The 20,094-nt window shown below is 38.7% G+C and overlaps 1 protein-coding gene across 1 annotated transcript; it reads right to left on the bottom strand.

The window, feature by feature from the left end:
- Positions 1–1,979: 1,979 nt before the first annotated feature.
- Positions 1,980–13,010, bottom strand: TOR3A (torsin family 3 member A). Its single transcript, XM_026669213.2, has 6 exons — positions 12,435–13,010; positions 10,271–10,372; positions 8,779–9,044; positions 6,614–6,789; positions 4,762–4,886; positions 1,980–2,806 (listed from the first exon to the last, which is right to left on the bottom strand). Exons 1-6 carry the CDS (start codon positions 12,691–12,693, stop codon positions 2,580–2,582), a joined length of 1,155 nt encoding a protein of 384 aa, XP_026524998.2. The 5' UTR covers positions 12,694–13,010; the 3' UTR covers positions 1,980–2,579.
- Positions 13,011–20,094: the final 7,084 nt, after the last annotated feature.

Genomic DNA, 20,094 nt, shown 5'->3' with positions numbered 1-20,094 from the left:
TGTATCGGTTGGTTTACCACTCCTTTTTGTGCATCCATTTCATAGTCATCATAATAATTATGGTACATAATAACTCATATTATCAATCAACAATTATATATCCTAATATTATTAAACAATCATTTGACTATAATTTTACTAATTCATACTTAAGCGAGATAACTATAATTTAGTTAATTTATTTTATAACAAATCGTAAAATCATACCAAATCTATCTTAATAAAATATTCTAAAAATGTTATCAAAACAAAAAAAAATGTATATTCATTATTTCCTAGGTTTCAAAATATTCTATTATGTTGTATTATCTAACCATTGATAAAAAAGATCCCAAACTTCATAAAATTGTTTATCTTCTTGTTCTCTAATTTCAAATGTCAATCTACTCATTTCAGCACATTCCAGTATTTTCTTAATAATTTCTTCCTCTAATGGTATTTTCTCACTCTTCCAATTTTTAGCAAATACAATCCTAGCCGCTCTTAACACATTTACAATCAAGTACTTTAAGTTTTTATTAAATGTATCAGGTAAGATTCCCAATAGAAAAATCTCTGGTTTCAAATCTATATGTTCTTTTGTCATTTCTTCCAACCATATGCGAATTCTAGTCCAGTATTTCCTGGCCTCCTCACAAGTCCACCACATATGGTAATATGAGCCAGGGATCTGATGACATTTCCAGCACTTTTCAGATTTGTTCTTGAACATTCTTGCTATTCTTGTCGGGGGAAAATGCCACCTGTAAAACATCTTATACAAATTTTCTTTATATGCTGTTGACGTTGTCATTTTATAATTTTGAGACCACAATTTTTGCCATTTCTCTAAATCAATCCCATATCCAAAGTTCTTCCCCCAAACAATCATTGCTTCTTTGACTTGTTCTTCCTCTAATTTAATTTCCAACAAATAACTATATAGTTTTTAATCACTTTTTCATCAGAACCTGTCAAAATCCTATCTAAATCAGTCAATTTATCATAAAATCCTTCTGTTTTAGAATCTTTAAGATACCTTGAGTGTATTTGCGCATATGAAAACCAATTCATCTTTATATCTTGTTCTTCTAACTTTTGCATCGTTTTAAGTTCACCCTTTTCATCCAATATTTCCCCATATCTAACTGTTCCTTCTTATAAATTATAGGATAGGAAAAAGCTTCGATAGTTGATAACCAAACTGGTATTTTCAGATAACATTGTTTCTTAATTTTCTCCCAATTCAACCATAACGATTCCCGTATATAGTGCCTTCTGAAATAACCCTGCAATTTAGTTCCCTTGTACCATAAAAAAGCATGCCAACCCAATAATAAGTCATGTCCTTCCAATGCCAGTAATCTAGACTTTCTTAACGTTATCCATTCTTTAGCCCACATTAAGTTTGCAGCTTGATAATACAACTCCCAATTAGGAAGGCCAAATCCTCCTCTAGTTCTAGCATCCTGTAAAAGTTTTAGTTTTATTCTCGCTTTCTTACCTTGCCATATATACTTCAACACAATTTTATTTAATTCTTCAAAATAATCCTTACCTAATTTAATTGGTATTGTTTGAAACAAATATAAAATTCTGGGTAAAATATTCATTTTAATTGTTGAAATTCTACCTATCAAAGATAATTGTAGGTTTTCCCATTTTTTCAAGTCAGATGCTATCTGCTGTTTAAGTTTAATATAGTTATTCTCTTTCAGTGTAATACATCTTGACGTCAAAAATATCCCAAAGTATTTAACTTTATTCGTAACTTGAATTTTCAATAGGTCTGCCAACTCTTCTCTTTGCCTTAATAACATACTTTTTGTCAGAATCTTTGTTTTGTCTTTATTTATTTTCAAGCCAGCCATCTCACCATACGTCTCTATCTTTTCCAGTAATTTTGAAGCTGTCTCTAGAGGGTCTTCCAAAATAAAGACCAAGTCGTCCGCAAAGGCTTGCAATTTAAATTCCTCCTTTTTAACTTTCATATTTCATATTTTGTCTTTTGATATGTATATTCATGTGAAATATTTAGATAGATATTAAATATATATAAAATGAAAAATTAGTGACACCAGGCCACTAATAAAGGACAAAATATTTCCTCCATACCTTAATTCGACACAAGGATTGTGGAAGAGGTAGATTTCATTGTAAGGGAATATGATAGTTCCTTGCCCAGCCACTGCACTAAGAATGCAAACTAAGAATTTGTTTGATTCAAATCATCGTTAGCTATCTAAGACCTGGAATAAAATTAAGTCAGCCTCACATGTTAAGTCAGCCTCACATGTTTTCTCTCCAAGCTGTCTTAAAAACCCACTCAATATAATGGTCATAAACAATATGACCCAAAGGCATCATTTGTAACCAGTATTGGAAAAATACTCTGGATATATTACTATTTCAGTAATACCATTCATGTAGATTCGATATCTGTAATGGAGTTTTCTTACCTTTTTTAGCTGAGCAACCCCAATAATATGGAGAACACAGGTAATATTACACTATTAGTGTAATAAATAAAATATATGTCCCTTGTATAAGATAAAAGAAACTCAATTTCAATCTTCACCTTCCCCCTGTCAAAGAAGAAACTAGTTTATACGCTGAGATACTGATTTGCAACCTTGAGCAGAAAATAATTTATTCCCCTTGGGAGCAAATATTGTCCTTGCAACCTCATCTAGCATCTCTTCAGTGAACTGTAGATCTCGAGCAAGAAAAGCATCCCGAGCACACAGCTTCACATGGTCATATTCCAAAGGCAGGAAAGGGACCAGAAAGTCTATGAGGTTCTTCTGAAGAAGAAAGTTGCGGGCATCTGGGGGGGAAAAAAAGGCACAATTCAATATCTGATATCTCCTGCTTCTTCATTATTGACCAGGGTAGACAGTAACTAGTTACTTGGCATTACCGGGGAGACCAAATATAGTTTATAGTATCTTTGATGCATATGGCATATTTTAAGATAATATCAGCAACAGTGAAAAATCTTATGTTGCAAGATCCATTCTGGGTTGGTCACTGGGACCAAGAGGTTTAGTCTTCTGAGCTTTCAGACTCATGCTGGAGCCCATCCTCAGGGACTTCTCTCTTTGTGCTTTGGGTTATTCTATGCCTTCCTATTGGGTTATTCTATGCCTTCCTATTGGTTGATTGGTGTGTTGATGGCCAGTGATTGGCTATTTTTTCCTTGTACTGTCAAGTCCCCAGTACCTGGTAAGCTGGTGGCAAATCAGAACTCCTTATTAACTGACAAGGGGGCCGTTTCCCAGGCTTCAATCATTTCCCTGGCTCGCTCTCTCTACCTCCACAGCCAGATATCTTAATAGCTGTGAAATTGAGTGTATGTCTTTGTCCATTGCAATGGGAGCTACCAATGAGTTTGGATCTCTTGACTGCTTGCTTGTGTTCTTGTAATCTGGTGGTTAGCTTCTTCCCCATCTGTCCTACATAGTCAAAGGGGCAATCCATGCAAGGGACCTGGTAGATTATATTAGAAGTAACTCCCACCTCTGAGTGATCTTTGCAATGCATGATTTGTTCTCATATGGTAGCCTCTGGGCAGTGCGCGATACTCACTTGCAGAAGCTGCGTTCTGTTTTTGATGTATGGCAGGGTGTGCTACATACAGTAGTTGGTCTCATATCTTCTTTCTGCATTTCTCTTTCTTGCGTGTTATGCAGGCATTTTGTAATAAATGCTTGTGGGTACCCATTCTGCTGAATTATTCACATAGGTAACTTACCTCCAGTTATTTAGCTTGCCGGGTCATACAGTGGGTTCTCACCCTGCCATATAGTGTTCTGATGCAACTCTTTTTGTGTGACAGTGGATACTAGTTACTAGTAACTAGTAGACTTAAATCATCCTCCTACCCCCTCAACTGAACAAAAGCAAACTGAAAACTTTCTGGCAGACTAACCAAGGTTGGAGCCACTGCAGTAGAATTTATGGAAGAGGCTTACTCTGCCTCTTATCTTGCAGAGTAAAACACACAAGGAAATGGAAATGGAGTATCTAGAAAAACTCCTGTTTCCTGGGGTATTTTGGGACTTCATCCCATTCCTACAGACAGTTGACAGGGTTAATCTTCTCTCATCTCAGTCTGGAAGACCTGGCTAGGTAGAAACAAAAACTGTTCCACTGATCACGTGTACTTGTTCATAAAAACCCACTTTCTCCTCCTTTGATTCAGCTAAGCTAAGGAATGAAAAAGGGGCCTATTCATTTACCAAGCTACAATGAAGGTATCGCTAGATTCGGCAGATACCACCTGTTTATAGATTTTACTGTTATCATTTTAATGTTACTGCATTTCATTTACCTCTGACCTCAAAATTTAGGTCTCTTTCCCACTAACATCTCTGTTTACATTTGCAAGAGTAGATGAATAGATACCTAGTTCATAAAAGCTTATGTCATGAAACATGATATTAAGATGCTGTAATATTTCCTTTTAGACCAACATGTCTTAATATCTTTCGTAAGTGCCTATTAAACTGCAGGTGAGAAGGGAAATTTCTAACATTTGAAGAAAAATAAAACCTAGCTTGCCACAGTATGTGTTAACAGATCCCTCCTCCAATTATTCATTCCATTAGAATGGTGAAAATTAACACATATTTTTTTAAAAGCACTGATATTATTTGTGTATGGGCAAATAGTACTCCACATTTGCCTTCAATCAATATCTTGCAAAAGACAAAAAAATGCATTACTACCCGAGTTAGAACTTCAGTGGCAGTAAAGCCTTAAGAACAAACAGCAACTTACCTGGGGCATCCAGCAGGTCCCTCCGCAGGAGTTGTTCTAAATATTCCATGGTGATCTCCTCCCTAGCTTGACCAGCTTGCCAGAAATCCAGGGCCACCTTATTGATGATGTTTCCACCAGTGTTACTGGGTACAAAAAAAAAGAATAGTCCTCAACTTACAACCATTCATTTAGTGATTGTTCGACATTATAACAGTATTGAAACAAAGTTACTTGCAACCATTTTCCACACTTACAACTGTTGCACGTCCCCCACGGGATCAACATTCGGACACTTTGACCATTGGCATGTACTTACGATGGTTGCAGTGTCCTGGGTTCATGTGATCAACCTTTGGGGATTTTCTGACAAGCAAAGTCAACGAGGAAGCCAGTTTCACTAACATTTGTGTTACTAACTGAATTGTGGCAAGAAAAGTTGTGAAATGGGGCAACACTGTCTTGCTTAGCAGTGTAAATGTTTGGCTCAATTGTGATCATAAGTCGAGAACTTATCTCATTGACCAACAGAATTTAGCAGTTGCAGCAAAATATAACCTTAATACATAAGCTGCCTTGTCCTGTATTCACAATAATATCACAGGGCAAAGTTGTTAGTCGAAAGTCCTGAGGGTGAAAGTTTCTCATTTCTACTCATACATTAAATCAGTCTGAATTCACTTGAATTTCCCAGAATGGATTGTGGTGGAATGTAAGGACAGGCAATCTTTCTGTAATCATATGTGCATTTTAACCTCCTGTTTTCTGGAATGAGATAAAGATGTGGAGCATGATTTCTTTACCCATTTCTTCTTTGTCCTACTCTTTTGGGAGAGTATTATTATTAAAGTGGAATAGGTAGACTGAGAAAAAGAAACACTTGTTTTAAGACATCTAGTGCATTAATAGCATTCGTGTTTGCTGTCTTCCCTCTAAAGAGGATTTTCAGTAAGGGATTTGGTTCACTTAGGTAAATCCCTAGCCTCTTAAGTAAAAAAGCAGTTGGGCTTTAGGCAAATTTTGGTCCCAGTAAATAAAAAAAAAAGAAATTGGCACAAATCTTACTGGTTTCAAAGATCCAGTGCAAGAAATATAGGTAGCAAAAATGGACTTACAGTGGTACCTTGGTACTCAACTGCTTTGAAACTCATTGAATTTGGTACTCAAGGCATTTTGATGTATAAATTTTGTCCCGGTATTCATCAGGTACTCAACACACAAGCTAGAAATTTGTCAATGTCTGATGCCTTGTGACTCACGGCATTGTTCCTAATGGGAAAGTTCTGGTACTCATCATTTTTTATATTCATTGTGCTTCCAGGAACCAATTAACAATGAGTGCTGAGGTACCACTGTATTTGCTTTTCAAACTCAATTATCATTATCAACAGACCAGCTGTTAATAAAGGTAGATGAGATTTTAATTAACGATTCAAAGCTGCTTCTTAGATGTTAGGCAAGGTATTTTTAAGAACATGAGTCTTTCTTCTCTAAAGGGTATCCTTGAATATCAGCAACATTGTCGATAGTAGGGTCAGAGAATAAAATGATCATCCCCTGTATGTTTCTGTACTTGCACTATACAGAATTCGTAAAAGGACAGAAATAAATCTTATTGCTTTTGCAAAGTTCAGCTTTTCGGCGAGGCCAAAAGAAAGTGCAACTCGGGATCTGTTAATGGAAGTGGCAAGAAAGTTTCAGGAAGAGCTTTTTAATAAACTTGTGGAAGTCTTGATATGTTTCTAGATTTTTCTACCTCGTTTTTTTACCCTGGATTACTCCTCAATATTAAAAGCTCAGACTTTTAATATTCTGAAAAGTCCCCAGAAAATATGACTTAGGATTTGTTTCTTATACTCAAAACAAAAATTACCTCAGGAATAAGAAGATTGACTGCCGGTAATCAACCTCGTCAGTGTTGCCATTGTGACCCACATATGGTTCGAGGGCATTGAGGAGAACAGGATGAAGCTTCTCTGCTTCATCAAAGATGAACAAGGATTGTTCACAGAGTCCGACTGTCTCAGTGATTTGTTTTGTTAGCTCAACCTGAGTGAACAGGGAAAACAGGCACGAATGATTAAATTGGCATAAATAAAATTGGTGTAGCCAGAGATTTATTTATGGCCTTGTATCCCCTCTTTTAAAAGCAATCTCTAAAACATCAAGAAAAACGAAGTCAATATGAAATTGTCAACAAAATCCAAACGTTTTTTTCATTTAAAAATCCTTGTTTGTATGCTATTAGTGAGGGAACCAGAAATATTTTCCAAGGGAGAATGATCTAAAGGTCCGTGATTCCCACCAGAAAGGTTTTTATAATTGCCTGACAAAACACATTTCTGGGAGCAGATATGGGACAACCCAAAGAAGTACAATAAGAATGCAGCCTGGCTAAAGGAGGTGGTTAAGAATTTTTTTAAAAAGAGATTGAAATGAAAGAATTTGTAACCACAGAAGATATAGTAGAGAAAAGGGTAAGGAAGATCAAGAATTGATCAGGACCAGGTGAAGATGAACTGCTATAGCTTTTGGTTGAAACATGATTGGTCTGCATTCACTCATTGCCAAGCAGTTCAACAATATACTACAAGGTGAAATTAAAGAATGGCTAACTTCTGGCAAAACCTACCTGATAATGAAAGATTCAACAAAAGGGGCAACACCTGGCAACTACAAGCCATTTACTGACTTACTAACAACTTTCAAACTGTCGATGAAGATTCTCAGTCATCCCGATAAAGTTGTCTGGAAACTAAGTCACGGCAACTGGGCTTCTTTTCTTTTTTTAGCTTGAAATACTGAGCTCCTTGGATAAACATTGGAAGAGTATTTGAGGCGAGTGAAGATGATGCCATAAAGCAGAGTTCTGCAACATTTTCGGCTTTGCGGAATGGCAGGAGTGGTTGGGAGAGGGGATGGTTCCGTGCGAGAAGTAGGCACATGCACAACTCCATTTGTGTGAGTGATGGGCATTCAACCGCCACTTGTGCAAATGGAGTGCGTGTGCACACCATGTGCATACGCGCTCACCCACCACTTCTGCAGCCTGATTACGAACGACTCAAGGCCAGAGCAGGCCACAGCCCAGGGGTTGGGGACCCCTGCCATAAAGTCATAGTCATTTACACTCATTCATAGTATGCCATAAAGGCTTACTGAATATTGGAGAAACTAAAGTGATCCTCAAGAAAGACTAACTGAAGGATAGAAAAGACATGGCATGGAAAAGGATTATAAAACCAGTAAACAAAAACGTAGCAGTCTAAGCAGATAGCAGCAAAACTTGGCAATGGCTAAGAGCAGGAACAATATTATTAATATGATTAAACACTATCTTTCTATCCCAGATCCTTGGTTAGAACTCAACAAGTGGACAAAAATGCCAAATCCAGTTTAAAGATCTTGCCAACTGCACAGCCAATCATAATATATTAAATTTTTATGCCACCTAACTCTGGATGTTATTCATATTAATAGGGGCCCATGATTCAGCTTACTCACCTAGACTTTTAAACTTTGACTTGCTTTTGAGCATCAGTGATACTGTCTTTACTGTTTTGTATCCTGGACCAAAATAAATATTCTGTGTGCTTTGATCTAGTCTCGTCAAGCTACATTGTTTTGTTTGGATCCCTAAGGACAGGCCACTGTCCATGTGCCCTTTGCTAGAGAGAGACCACACAGCAGGATTAACCCGAACAGATCTTTGGATATAGGAAGATTCACATGATTATAGCCAATTTTTAAGTTAATTAGCCAATCCAGGATTTTTTAAAACCAGTGGTCTACAATAGCCCATTGAATGACAATCAAGGCAACTTGTGTGGATATGTGGTATGACATGTACAGATTTCACTAATGTTGTGTTCCCTAAACATCCAGGAATTCTAAAGTTCCTTGTTTTGTACATCTTCCAAGATAAAATAATTCATCCATGGACCTTCTGCACGTCTGACTTCTAAGTAGAAGCCTCTCCCTAAAACTGCACTATACTTAACACACACATAGACACACAATATGCAAATATTCTCTCACCTTGTAAAGGTCCATGTAATTGAGATGAGGGAAATGAAGTACTGAGATAAAAATTTTAACACAGTCGCTTTTTAGGCCATCTCGATAAAGATGTTCTGCCATTAAACGAGCTACAAAGTTCTTGCCAGTACCAGACCAGCCATGAAAAGAAAGAGTTAGTGCTTTCTCTGGCTGTCGTTTTTCCAAGAAACCCCGAATGGCTTTCAGGACAATTTTTTTTGCCAAATGTTGGCCATGGAGTCGTTTGCTCAGAACCAGTTCCAAGCCTGTGGGAAAGAAAAAGAGGATGTTACTTGGAAACTGCATAAGCTTTACATTGCTAGAAATCAGGATTTTCAAGATCAAGTTAGAATTTTCTTGAGCTCAAATTATCAAACATAAAAGCAAATAAAAGTGAAACCACAAGTTGTTTTGCATAAAAGCGAAACCACAAGTTGTAGCCTTGGCTCCAAAATCCACTTGTCATCCACTTACTCAGGGGTCCTCAAACATGACAGTTTTAAGACTTGTGGACTTCAACTCCCAGAATTCCTCCTCCAGTCATGTTAGCTCAGGAATTCTGGGAATTGAAGTCCAACAAATCCTAAACTTGCCAAGTTTGAAGACCCTTGATCTTACTGTTCTTTCTTTATGTAAACAAGTAGTTCTTGTAGCTGTGCAAGAAGATATGCTTAATGTGGGTGGGAAATCTCTAATGGTTCTTCAGAAAAGAAAGATGTCTCGTAACTACGTTTGATAGTACATATTCTCTATGTAAATTCTTATCTCTTATCTCTGATCCTCTGCTTCAGCAGGTAACTTGGAAAACATGACAAAAACTGCAGAATTAATCCAGACTGAAAATAGTCAACAAAAAATATTTCTGAAAGTAATTAGAGAAGTTTCTATTAAAGGTGACAATTGTAATTTGAGCAAAATAGCTGTTTTCTCATGTCCCAGAGCACAAAAGCCATCAAAGATTGGAGGAGCAAATGTACAGAGCACTTGTGGGTGATCTCAAGTCCTCTCCTTATCAGGAGAGGAATTATGAAGAACCAATCTAGCTGCTTTTAGCAGAATCATCTTCTGTTCACCATTTCTTCCCAATTAATTTGATCAAATATGTATTCAGTCTCAGTGCTTCAATCATTAGTTTATAATGGAAAGAATTGGTCCCCATGTCAAATAAAAAAGGAACAGTGCAACTTTACTGTGTTGGAATTAAAGGGAAAGATTTTGGTTTTATACCTTTGTCATTCCCCAGAAAGATATAGTATTTATTATACTAAAAGAGACGCAGTTAGGAAAAGAGCATTGAGTACTATAATTTATTTTTTAATAAAACAAAATACACACCACTTAAAACAAAGCTAATTAGCCTTTAAGCCAAATTAAAGCTGTATAGCATCACATTTCTAAATTTCAGAAGCATAAAATGTTGAACTTGGGTAATGCAGTATTTTTAATATAGAGGAGGGAAGGAATTAAAATAAGAAGAAAGCAAAGTCTTTACCTGTGATATTGTTGACCACTCTGCAGTCTCCTGTTGGGCAGCACCTGCCAAAGCCACAGTACCAGGTAGAGACTAATTCTGTCACCATGGGTAACTTCCAATCTAAAAGGTAAGAACACCAGATTGGGGGAAAAGAAATATTTGAATTGTTACTAGGCAATTGGCTTGAAGAAACTTCTATCTTGTTCCCCATCCTCAGTCTGTTTTACAAATCTTGCTGTTAGCTGTGATATTTTCATTGCACCTGATGAAAAAACATTCATTTGCCCAAAGTAACCAATACTGCACAGCAACTCTTTCTCTTCTCATTTCTGCTGCAAGTGCAATAGCAGCCTTTTCTATACTATTCTTCTCTTACAAGGGTAATTCCACTTTTCAGAGCTTACTATTACTTTTAGCACTGATCTAAATCAGCCAGTCTGGGATAGCCAGTTGAAAGAACACATGGATTTCAGTACACAGATGCAAAGATACGAGAAACCCAACAAGAAACCCAAGCCTGTGTCTCTCCGATGATCCCTTTTCTGTTCTTTCACCCACAGTGAAGCAATTGTAGAAGTAGACCACACATGAGCAAACAACATCCATTTGTTCTAGAAAAGTTTTTTGTCAATTTTGGCACCTTTATGAGACAGGGACGTCAACTCCTAGAATTCCCTGGCCAGCATCCTGAAGTCCATACCTGTTAAAGTTGCCAAACTGAGAAACACTGTTCTAGAAGGAAGGAAATGGTTAAGTCTTGGATGGATAACATTTTGCTGAAAATAAGAAGCCACACATGGAAAGTTCCCACTACTGTAATCAGAAGAGATTGCAATTGGATCAGTCTTTCTCGAAACCCTGATGTCCCATTCAGGGAGAGAGGGGGCGGGGAGAATGAGAGGGAGGGAGAGAGGGAGATTTATGCCCTGTTGCGATTTGAATTTGAGCTTGTATTCTGATTGGTTGTCAGATTCCCATGGGGCCATGCAGGCTCCATGGGGCCATGTAGGCTGTCCTGAGTTCCAGGTTTGGTTGAGCCTTGCTGGATGATGTAATGAAAGGGCTTTGCGCTTCCTATAATGCAGGGGTCTTCAAACTTGACAGCTTTAAGACTTGTGGACTTCAAGTCCCAGAATTCCTCCTCCAGTCATGTTAGCTCAGGGATTCTGGGAGTTGAAGTCCACAAGTCTTAAACTTGCCAAGTTTGAAGACCCTAGCTATAATGGGTCTGCCTGAAGGAGGGAGGTAGACCTTTGTTATGCAGAATAGACTGTAAATGGGCCATTAAGGCCTGGGCCAAAGGTGGGAGGTGGGGTGGCTGAGTTTCTGCCTCTCTGAGTTTCTACTTCTCTTTTAGGGGAAATATTCTGCCTTTTTAATATATCCTAAAATATTTCATTTTTCTAGGAGAGGAGTGGGTTTTAACTTCCAACACTTGAGAATTTTTTTTTCATTACCCGTGGTGTGTGGTTCTTCTGATAGGCTCCTCTGCTCAGTCACCATACGATTTTACTTTCTCATTCTGCTGTACATGTAAAATTGTTTTTGCTTTACAGAGAACAATACTCTAACAGGGCAATGGATTTTTGCTACTTTGATTGTAAAGTTCGACATTTTGCTTCTACAATTGTCTCAGAGCAATATGAAACCTATTCCAAAATACCTAGATCAACCAGCATAAAAATCATTTATTAAACCTATCTATAGTGTGGTGTTAGTAAAAACTTGTGGGAGTTGGGAGCATTTTTTTACTTTATCCTTTAATCAATTTATTTGGGCATTTCTTAGAAGAAGGGAGCGATATCCGACCGAATCCCCAAGCTTTAAAACAGGGGTCCCCAAACTTGGCGACTTTTAAGACTTGTGGACTTCCAACTCCCAGAGCTGGCTGGAGTTGAAGTTGAAGAGTTGAAGTCCACAAGTCTTAAAGTTGCCAAGTTTGGAAACCTCTGCTTTAAAATATCAATGTAAAACGGAATTATTTCTACGCCCGCTTGTTGTGTAATAGCACGTTCAGAATATACTTAGAAATTATGTTCAAAGCCTGCACTTCCGCGTCCTTTCTTCCATAGAGCCCACGGTAAGAATTCTGGGAGTTTGGAGGCTGCAAGGGCGAATTCGGCGGCCATTCGCGAATGAGAAAAGCAGCAAAGCGCGGGGGGAAACCCCGCGGGGACCCTACCGTGCTGTTCCAGGATGCCTCTGCTGCCTTCCTCCTCTTCCTCGCAGCCTTCCTGCCACAACTGGCAAGCCAGCGAGTTCCAGTACCGGTGGGAAACGTCCCGCACGGCCCCGAGCTGCTTCTGCAAATGCTCGTACTGCAGGCGGCTCTGGAAATCCGCGCTGCCAGCCTCTTCCTCGCGGTCCTTACTCGCTTGCGCCTGTGCCCCCATCAACTGCAACGCGAAGCAGACACAGAGCAGACCAGTCCGGCGCCCCATGGCCGTCTGCGGAAGGAGGAAGTCGGAGCTAGGGCACCGGACTGTCTGTATCACTGGGCAGCCGAGACCGAGCCCAGCTTCTGCAATGCCTTGAGAACTGATCTCATTTCCCTTTTAGCTATCGGGACTGTTTCCTCCTTTCCCCAGAGGTTGAAGGTGCGATAAAAGCCTCTCGCAAGTCTGCTTTGGACAGAGGTCCCCTGGCTTTTGCAATCCAGTTCGTGTAGTTTGGCTTCGCTTCCTTCGGAATAAATTGATTGAGAAAGAATAAATAAAGAGACTTCTCCCCCGTGCTCGTTGATTTCGCCTAGTTGGAAAGGTCTCTAGTGCAATAGTGCTGTCTGGTGTTTTCCGTGAGTAGAAGGTAGGCTATGCTGGGATCATCGGCTCTATCACTTGCAAGTTTTCTCATTTTGGGCGATCGCAACGAAATAATCGCCCCTGTGCATATTCTGCGCTGAAGTGAAGGGGAGGCTTAACGAGGCCATTTGGTAACATAGAAGGCATATAGAACATAGCATAGAATTGGAAGGGATCTTGGAGGTCATCTAGTGCAACCCCCTGCTCGAGCAGGAGGGTCTATTCCAAATATTAGCCTCTACCTAGGATCGAACTCACAGCAGCCTCCTGATTGTGAGGCGAGAGCACTGGATTATGTGACTATGACGTGCGCCTAGCCAGGGATCGGTTGCCCTTGTAAAAAGTCAACACCCACCCACCCTCCTAGAAAATGAAATATTTTGAGGAATATTAAAAAGACAGGGTAGAATATTTCCCTTAAAGGAGAAATGGGTGGGTGGGGGCCTTAAGGGAGACAGAAACCAGCCCCAGTCTCCCTGCTCCAAACAGAACCAGAGGCCAGCTTTCAGAAATGTAGATTTGGTAATCCATTCATAAAGACTGAGTCAGGCAGAAATTCAGATAAGCAACTCGATGAGGGGCCTAGGATTTGCTTTTTCCTTTTTGCCTGTAGAGCTAGCCATGACCCCATAGGAATCACAAAGGTATAAAATAAACACCACTCACTCTCAACTCCCATTTTGTCAGCTGTCCTGCAACTGCAAGCTTGTTTGTGTTGGTTCTGCTCATCAATAAACGGATCTTTCTTTTTTAAGCATCATTTTATTCCCAGCTTGGAACTGGACCTGGATTTTTCTTCCAACACTCTGCTTCTTCCTTATTTGGACCAAGACTGGTAGTACCCTTTATTCAGCATACGTTTAATTGCCACGAGATTGCATTTACTGTTGTTTTTGGTTTTAAATTTGATTGGGGGGGGGGTGGATTGAAGGTGGGACAATATAGGAAGCTTTCCTGTTCCTAAGAAGTGCAAGGGGTCAGAAAACCTCTCTGAGAAGAAAGGATTTTTTTTTCCTGCTCTTGCTACATGCTGGGGAACTGAGTGGGATTATTTTCTTTGAAGTGGTAGTTTCTAAAGTGATTTATGTTTCTGCAGATCTTGAGGGCCTTCCCAGAAAGGCTCTTAGATCCGGACTGTTAAAGTGCAGATGGTCATCAAACAGTAACAAAGCATCAGAATTTCCATATCTGGTGGATCAGATTTTTGTAGTCCAGTTCCGCAGACCACCTCCTTAACCTCTCCAAATCTGTTTTGATTTGGTCCATCAGAGTTCTCCTGTTTCTTTCCCTGATACCGAGAATGTGTCAGATCAGGACATAACTCTTGAGAAAAGATGTGTGAATATTGGAATGTGGCATAATCATGACAGCATGTGGCATAAATCTGGATGTACCTCAATATGTTAATTTCCACTGCAGGAAACTACGTTCAGTAATGGTAGATCTACACCTAGAATTTGGAGATACTTTGTGGGTGCAGGAATTCTTTTATTTGTGAAACATGACATTATGGGCCTGGGATGTATAAGACCAAATGTCCAAATGTCATTGGCTATGTTTTTGTCTAGCTTGCTAACAGTTGCAAGACCTAACGAATTACATCAGTTAACAATATCAAGTTCTTGCTTCAGAATACTTTTTTTTTAAACAGATTTTATTAATTTTTAAAGACAAACAAAACATCATTAAACATTGAAGACATTAAACCTCTTTCCATTATAAATTTTACAAGGCAGATAAAACATTGTTTTATACAATATAGTTCTGATATATCCCATTTCCACTTAAATATCTTTTAGCAGATTTCTCATTATTTCTCTTTGCTCTTATTCAGTTACATTTCTTCTGTATTTATCCATTTTATAATCATCATATTCATATTTCCCTCTGTCTTGTTTGCAATTATTCTCCTCTAGCTTTCCTCCAAGGTTTTATTAAATCTCAGACATACACACACAAAACACAAAACATAAAACTTCTTTTTAAAAAGTAGCTTGGCCCCGGATTACCTCTCCTTATATGGACTTCAATTAAATTTATGCTCATCATATATACCATTACCTATCTTATTTACCATTCTATATCTTCATTATAACTTCTCCCCACTTTCCACTCTTCTTCATTCTATTTTATTTATTTCATCTTAATTTAAATCATTGTACTTGTATCTTTTGTCCATTCTTTTCCAATTATCTATTTATCCCATTCCCTATAGTAGGAAAAAAAAAAAGATTTCTCCTGAAATCACTAATCGAAGTATGATGCCTTTCCATCGTTCCCCTACATTAACATTTGAGGTAACACCTAGTTCCCTATCTGATTCTGCTTGGTACATTCTACCTACTAGTTTTTAAGAGAGAAAGAAATAATAAATCCATAAAGTAATTAAATATATAATTAAACATTAAATCTCATAACATTCCAATTATCTATTTCAAAAACAAATGCTACAATAATAAGTTCATACTAACATCCACACAATAGTCAATTAAACTCTATACTTAGACTAAATATCTTAAACATTCCTTTTAATACCTTTAATGTTTTAATCTTTACTTAAGTCTTATAAAGTTCTAATTTTCTATTTCTAATACAAATACTACAATACTATCTTATGTACCTTGCAGAATCCTTTTGAAACAAAGTTATACATTACCCTTTATCCCTAAAAAAAATTTCTTTTTCACATCTTGTTTCATACCTTTGTGGCTTCCCCCCTTCTTCCTTCCTATCTTATCCCATCTGGTCTTTTTACCCCCTTAGCTTCCCCTCTCTGTTGTATTTCTCTTTTCTTTTGCTTTCCAACATTGTATTGATTTTGCATCTTATTTTTCTCTTTCTTGGATGTTTGTTTAAGTCTTATATCCTTTTTCCTTCCTCTCTTTCTCCTTCCTTTCTTAATCAACTTTGTAGATTCGTTAAAGATGGCTTCTTCTTCTTCTGCTTCCTCCATCAATTGTTGTGTTTGCTGATAAGTAGCAAGCGCCATTTCTAAAAAGCGAAAAATTTCTCTCACAGCGTCTTTGCCTTCTTTCTTTATTTTACCATATTCCTCTCTCAGTTCATCAACAGATAAAGCCATTATAAACCTTTTCTTCTTTCTTCTTTTTCTTCTTCTTCTTAAAACAACCAAGATAATTCAAAGCTTAGAACAATTCCCCAAAATCCCAAAGTCATCAAACAATCCAAACAGAGCACAAAGTTCTTCCCTTCACATTTTTTTTTCCTGGGGTAGTATCAATTGGAAAGGGAAAAAAAAAACAATCTGTATTTTAAAGTCTTATTGCGATTAACTTCCAATCTCAAAATCTTCCAGGCATCTCCTCCAACAAAATCTTAATATAAATTTTTCTTTTGTCCTCTCCCTTCCCACTTGTAACAAAAAGCTTTAAATTTTTACCTTCTGTAAAATAGCAGGCTTTTCAATATCCATTTGTTGATTCCATAGGGAAGGAGAGTAAACTTTCTCTTTCAGCACTTTCACTCGCCACTTATAGATCTCTTCTGGAAACAAAGTATCTTTCAAAAAAATCAAGATTTTCAGGATATTAAATGCATGTTATAGTCCCAGTTCAGCCAAAAAACTTTCGCTTCAAAACTTTCTCATTCTTCCTCCAGCACAATCTTGTCCAACTGCCGGCTTCTTTGTGGCGGCCATTGCTGACCGCCGCTCCACCGCCTTGAGAAAAGGGGGTTATGCCGGGTGGGGAGAGGGTCTGCGAAAACCCCAAACCCCTGTCCGGATCCCCCCCCATCTTCGGCTGCCTCTACGGGGCAGCCTTATCCTCCAGACCCGTCGGGATCGGAGGCACCAAGACGGCTAGCGCAACAGGGATCGCGCACAATCGCGAAACCCCGCCGCCACCGAAGCCTGGCAAAACCGGAAGCCGCTTCAGAATACTTTTTTATTAAAATAAAAAATAGTATTTTTAAAATTTCTTCAACTTGCAGCTCTGGTGACTAAAAACAGGTTATAGTGTTTCAAATCAGCCTCATTGTGATGTATTCCAATACAAAGGATACACTTTCCTTCATCTATGGGTCATAAATTTATGACTATTATAGCAGGCATTTTTCTGGACCATATCATTTGAACCTAAACTCATAGAAAAAGAAATACAAGGGATATTAATATGGTAGATTTCTGAAATTCAAGTTGAGGTGGGCAATAAATATCCCCATTCAAGTGTTCTGAAAAGGAGCAAGCCATTTTGCTTATGTGAAAGCAACATGTCTGGAAAAACTGCAGACCAGCAAGGAAATGTCTGCAGGAACTTTTCAAATTGTCTACAAGTACACCTTAAAGACAATGATTAAAAAGATGGAAACTTTTAAGTTAAACATTTTCATAATTGGATACAACTGCTTGAGGAATTCCTGGAGTAGAAAGTTTGGAGATATTTAAATAAACTGCACACTGATTTGGCTAGAACTAAAAACCAGATAACTTCTCCCAGAAGACAAGGATGTTAACTGCAAATATGTCGCTATTCAAACAACTATCCATCTTTTAGAGTGGCCCTGGGACAATATGCACACAGAATGACTTGCTGGACAGAAATATCTGTCATGGCCCTGGTGGAGTCTGACTCTGAGGAAGAGGAGGAACAGCCAACAGGGAGTGGGAGTGTGGCTCCAGAGGTGGTGGAGGAGGCTGGGGAAGGGCAGAGGCCGGCTGAGCAATCAGAGGAGGATCCAGGCCCATCCCCTCTCCATCCTAGGTCACGCAGGGAGGAGAGGATCAGGGAAAAGTGAGGTCTACTCAAGAGGAGATTACCATGATCCGCCTCGTGGCTTGCAGCTGGGAGCTACGTATATAAGTTTGCAACTGCGCAGTTAGAATTGCTGAAGTCAATTAGTGTTTAGCTGGAAAGAGGCTTATCTTTGCTGGCGTTCTTCCCATGGACTTTTTCTCGGTTATTTTCCTGGAGTTTATAATTAGTTACCTTGGCTTGCTTCGGAACTCTCATCAATGCGGTTTGTTTTGGTTTTTTGTTTGCCTCATTATTTACTTTTGTGACTTTAAACTGTGCCTAATAAAACAGTGAAGTTAAGTTGAAGGCTTTACCGGACTTTAATATATGTTTTGGGTTTGGGGTTATTTTGAGACTACGTGTTAAGCCTGAATTCCCCAACGAGTGTTAAGGAAAACAAACTAAACAGAATGTGTAGCGTAGTCAGATAGGCAGACAGGTAAATGTGTGAGATAAGTTTGTATTTTAGTTAACACGCAGTAAAAATACAGATACGCCTGTGCTATCAAAAATATAGTTTATTCCATTAGGAATTATAGCATAGTCAAAATAAACGGTCCATTAGTCATGTATCATTTCAGTCAGTCCAGTCGGGTATACTCAATTTGCAAAGTCCGTGTTGAATAGCCAATGTCAGTTCACTTACAATAAATCAGTCCGTATTTTCTCTTCTCTCCGTTGAGAAATAAACACTCTTTTCTCTCCTCCGTTCCAGTAAGGAAAAAAACGCAGTCATCAATCCATCCAGTAATTAGGGATCATTAAGCCAGAGAGAGAGAGCTGCAATTGACTTGCTTCTTTTATGGTGCTTTTACAACCACACCCTTAATTACATTCTTGTAGTTAAAGTTACACACACTTTAACCAACAAACCATGATAACTTATTTATTATTTTTACCCAAACCAGTTAGGGTAAACAATGTTATCCCTAACATACGGGTCATCACATTTTGACTTCAGTCACCCCTTCAACTTATTTTTGCTTTTTGTGGGGTGACCATGGATCAGCTCAGAGCAGACATTTCCCAGTTAACCCAGTAAGTGTCTCTTTTGACTGCACAGGTGGCACAAATGCAAGCTTCCCGGCCACGCTGAAAATGCCCAGTGGCAGTGCCAGATAAATTTGATGGTTCGCTGGCCCAATTTCCAGCAGTTTTGGGGCAGTGCCAGCTTTACATGAGACTTCGGCCTGAGGACTTTCCCACTGACCGGGATAAGGTGGGGTTTTTGATTAGTTTGTTGTCAGGTTCTGCAGCACGTTGGGCGATGCCTCTGCTGACCCAGCACAACCAGGTGTTGGACAATTATGCCGAGTTTTGCCATCAGTTTCAGGCCATGTTTGAGGACCCTGTTCGAAGCCAAACAGCAAACAGATGTTTGAGAGAGCTGAAGCAGGGGCGTGGCTCACTGATGGATTATATTGCTAGTTTTTGGGTGGTTGCTCAGGATGTACAATGGAATGAGGCAGCACTATTAGACCAGTTCCAGGCAGGGTTGCCAGATCGCAGCTTGGCTCTGCGGCCAAACTCAAGTCAAAATACAGCCAAATTCGGCCAAATTATTTTCTCAAACGGCCAAATTTTCCGGCCAAATTTTTTTATGCAATATAATATGAGGATATATTGTTTTTTGTTTTTTTAACTGTTTTTAAATAATCAAATCATAAAAAATAGTCTTTATTCGACAACATGACGTGACGTCATGGAAATTTCTGCGTTTCTTTACTCACATCCAGGCTAGGCAGCTCACTTCAAATAACGGCTACTACCATTTGGAAAGCTCAGGGCCAAATGCAGCGATCCTGAGGAGGGGGGAGCTAGGACATGAGGGTTTTAGGGGATTCCCCGATTGAAAAAATATAATCACTAAACAAATAAAACGACACAAAAATAGCAATTATATATAGAATCCTTATGAAAACTGAATGCTCAATAACCATCTTTTCAAAAAGAGAGGAATTATCCCAATAATTACATGAAAACAAAGAGTACTTCTATTGTAGCAATGTGAAGAAAGAAAAAGGTAAAAAAACAAACAAACAAACTATAAGATCAAGTCTGTCAAGTATGATTGAAATAGGAGCAAAGTCATGAATGAAGTGCTCTAATATAGAATGTTCATGATATCCTCGTCAATATCCTCAGGATGATCTGGTTGACCAGCTTGGTTTCCATACATGTTCTCTGATGTGAACAGCTGAAGCATGCGTTCTGTTGCGCTGAAATCTGTACAGCACTTTCCCTGAAATTATAGATGTGTACGAATTCTGATGATGGCGTCCAACAT

The sequence above is a fragment of the Notechis scutatus genome, chromosome 3 (genome assembly GCF_049901735.1).
Source record: "Notechis scutatus isolate UNSWTSFEM ecotype Mainland chromosome 3, rNotScu1.2, whole genome shotgun sequence".
Taxonomy (NCBI): domain Eukaryota; kingdom Metazoa; phylum Chordata; class Lepidosauria; order Squamata; family Elapidae; genus Notechis; species Notechis scutatus.
This window is presented reverse-complemented; position numbering and strand designations above follow the sequence as displayed.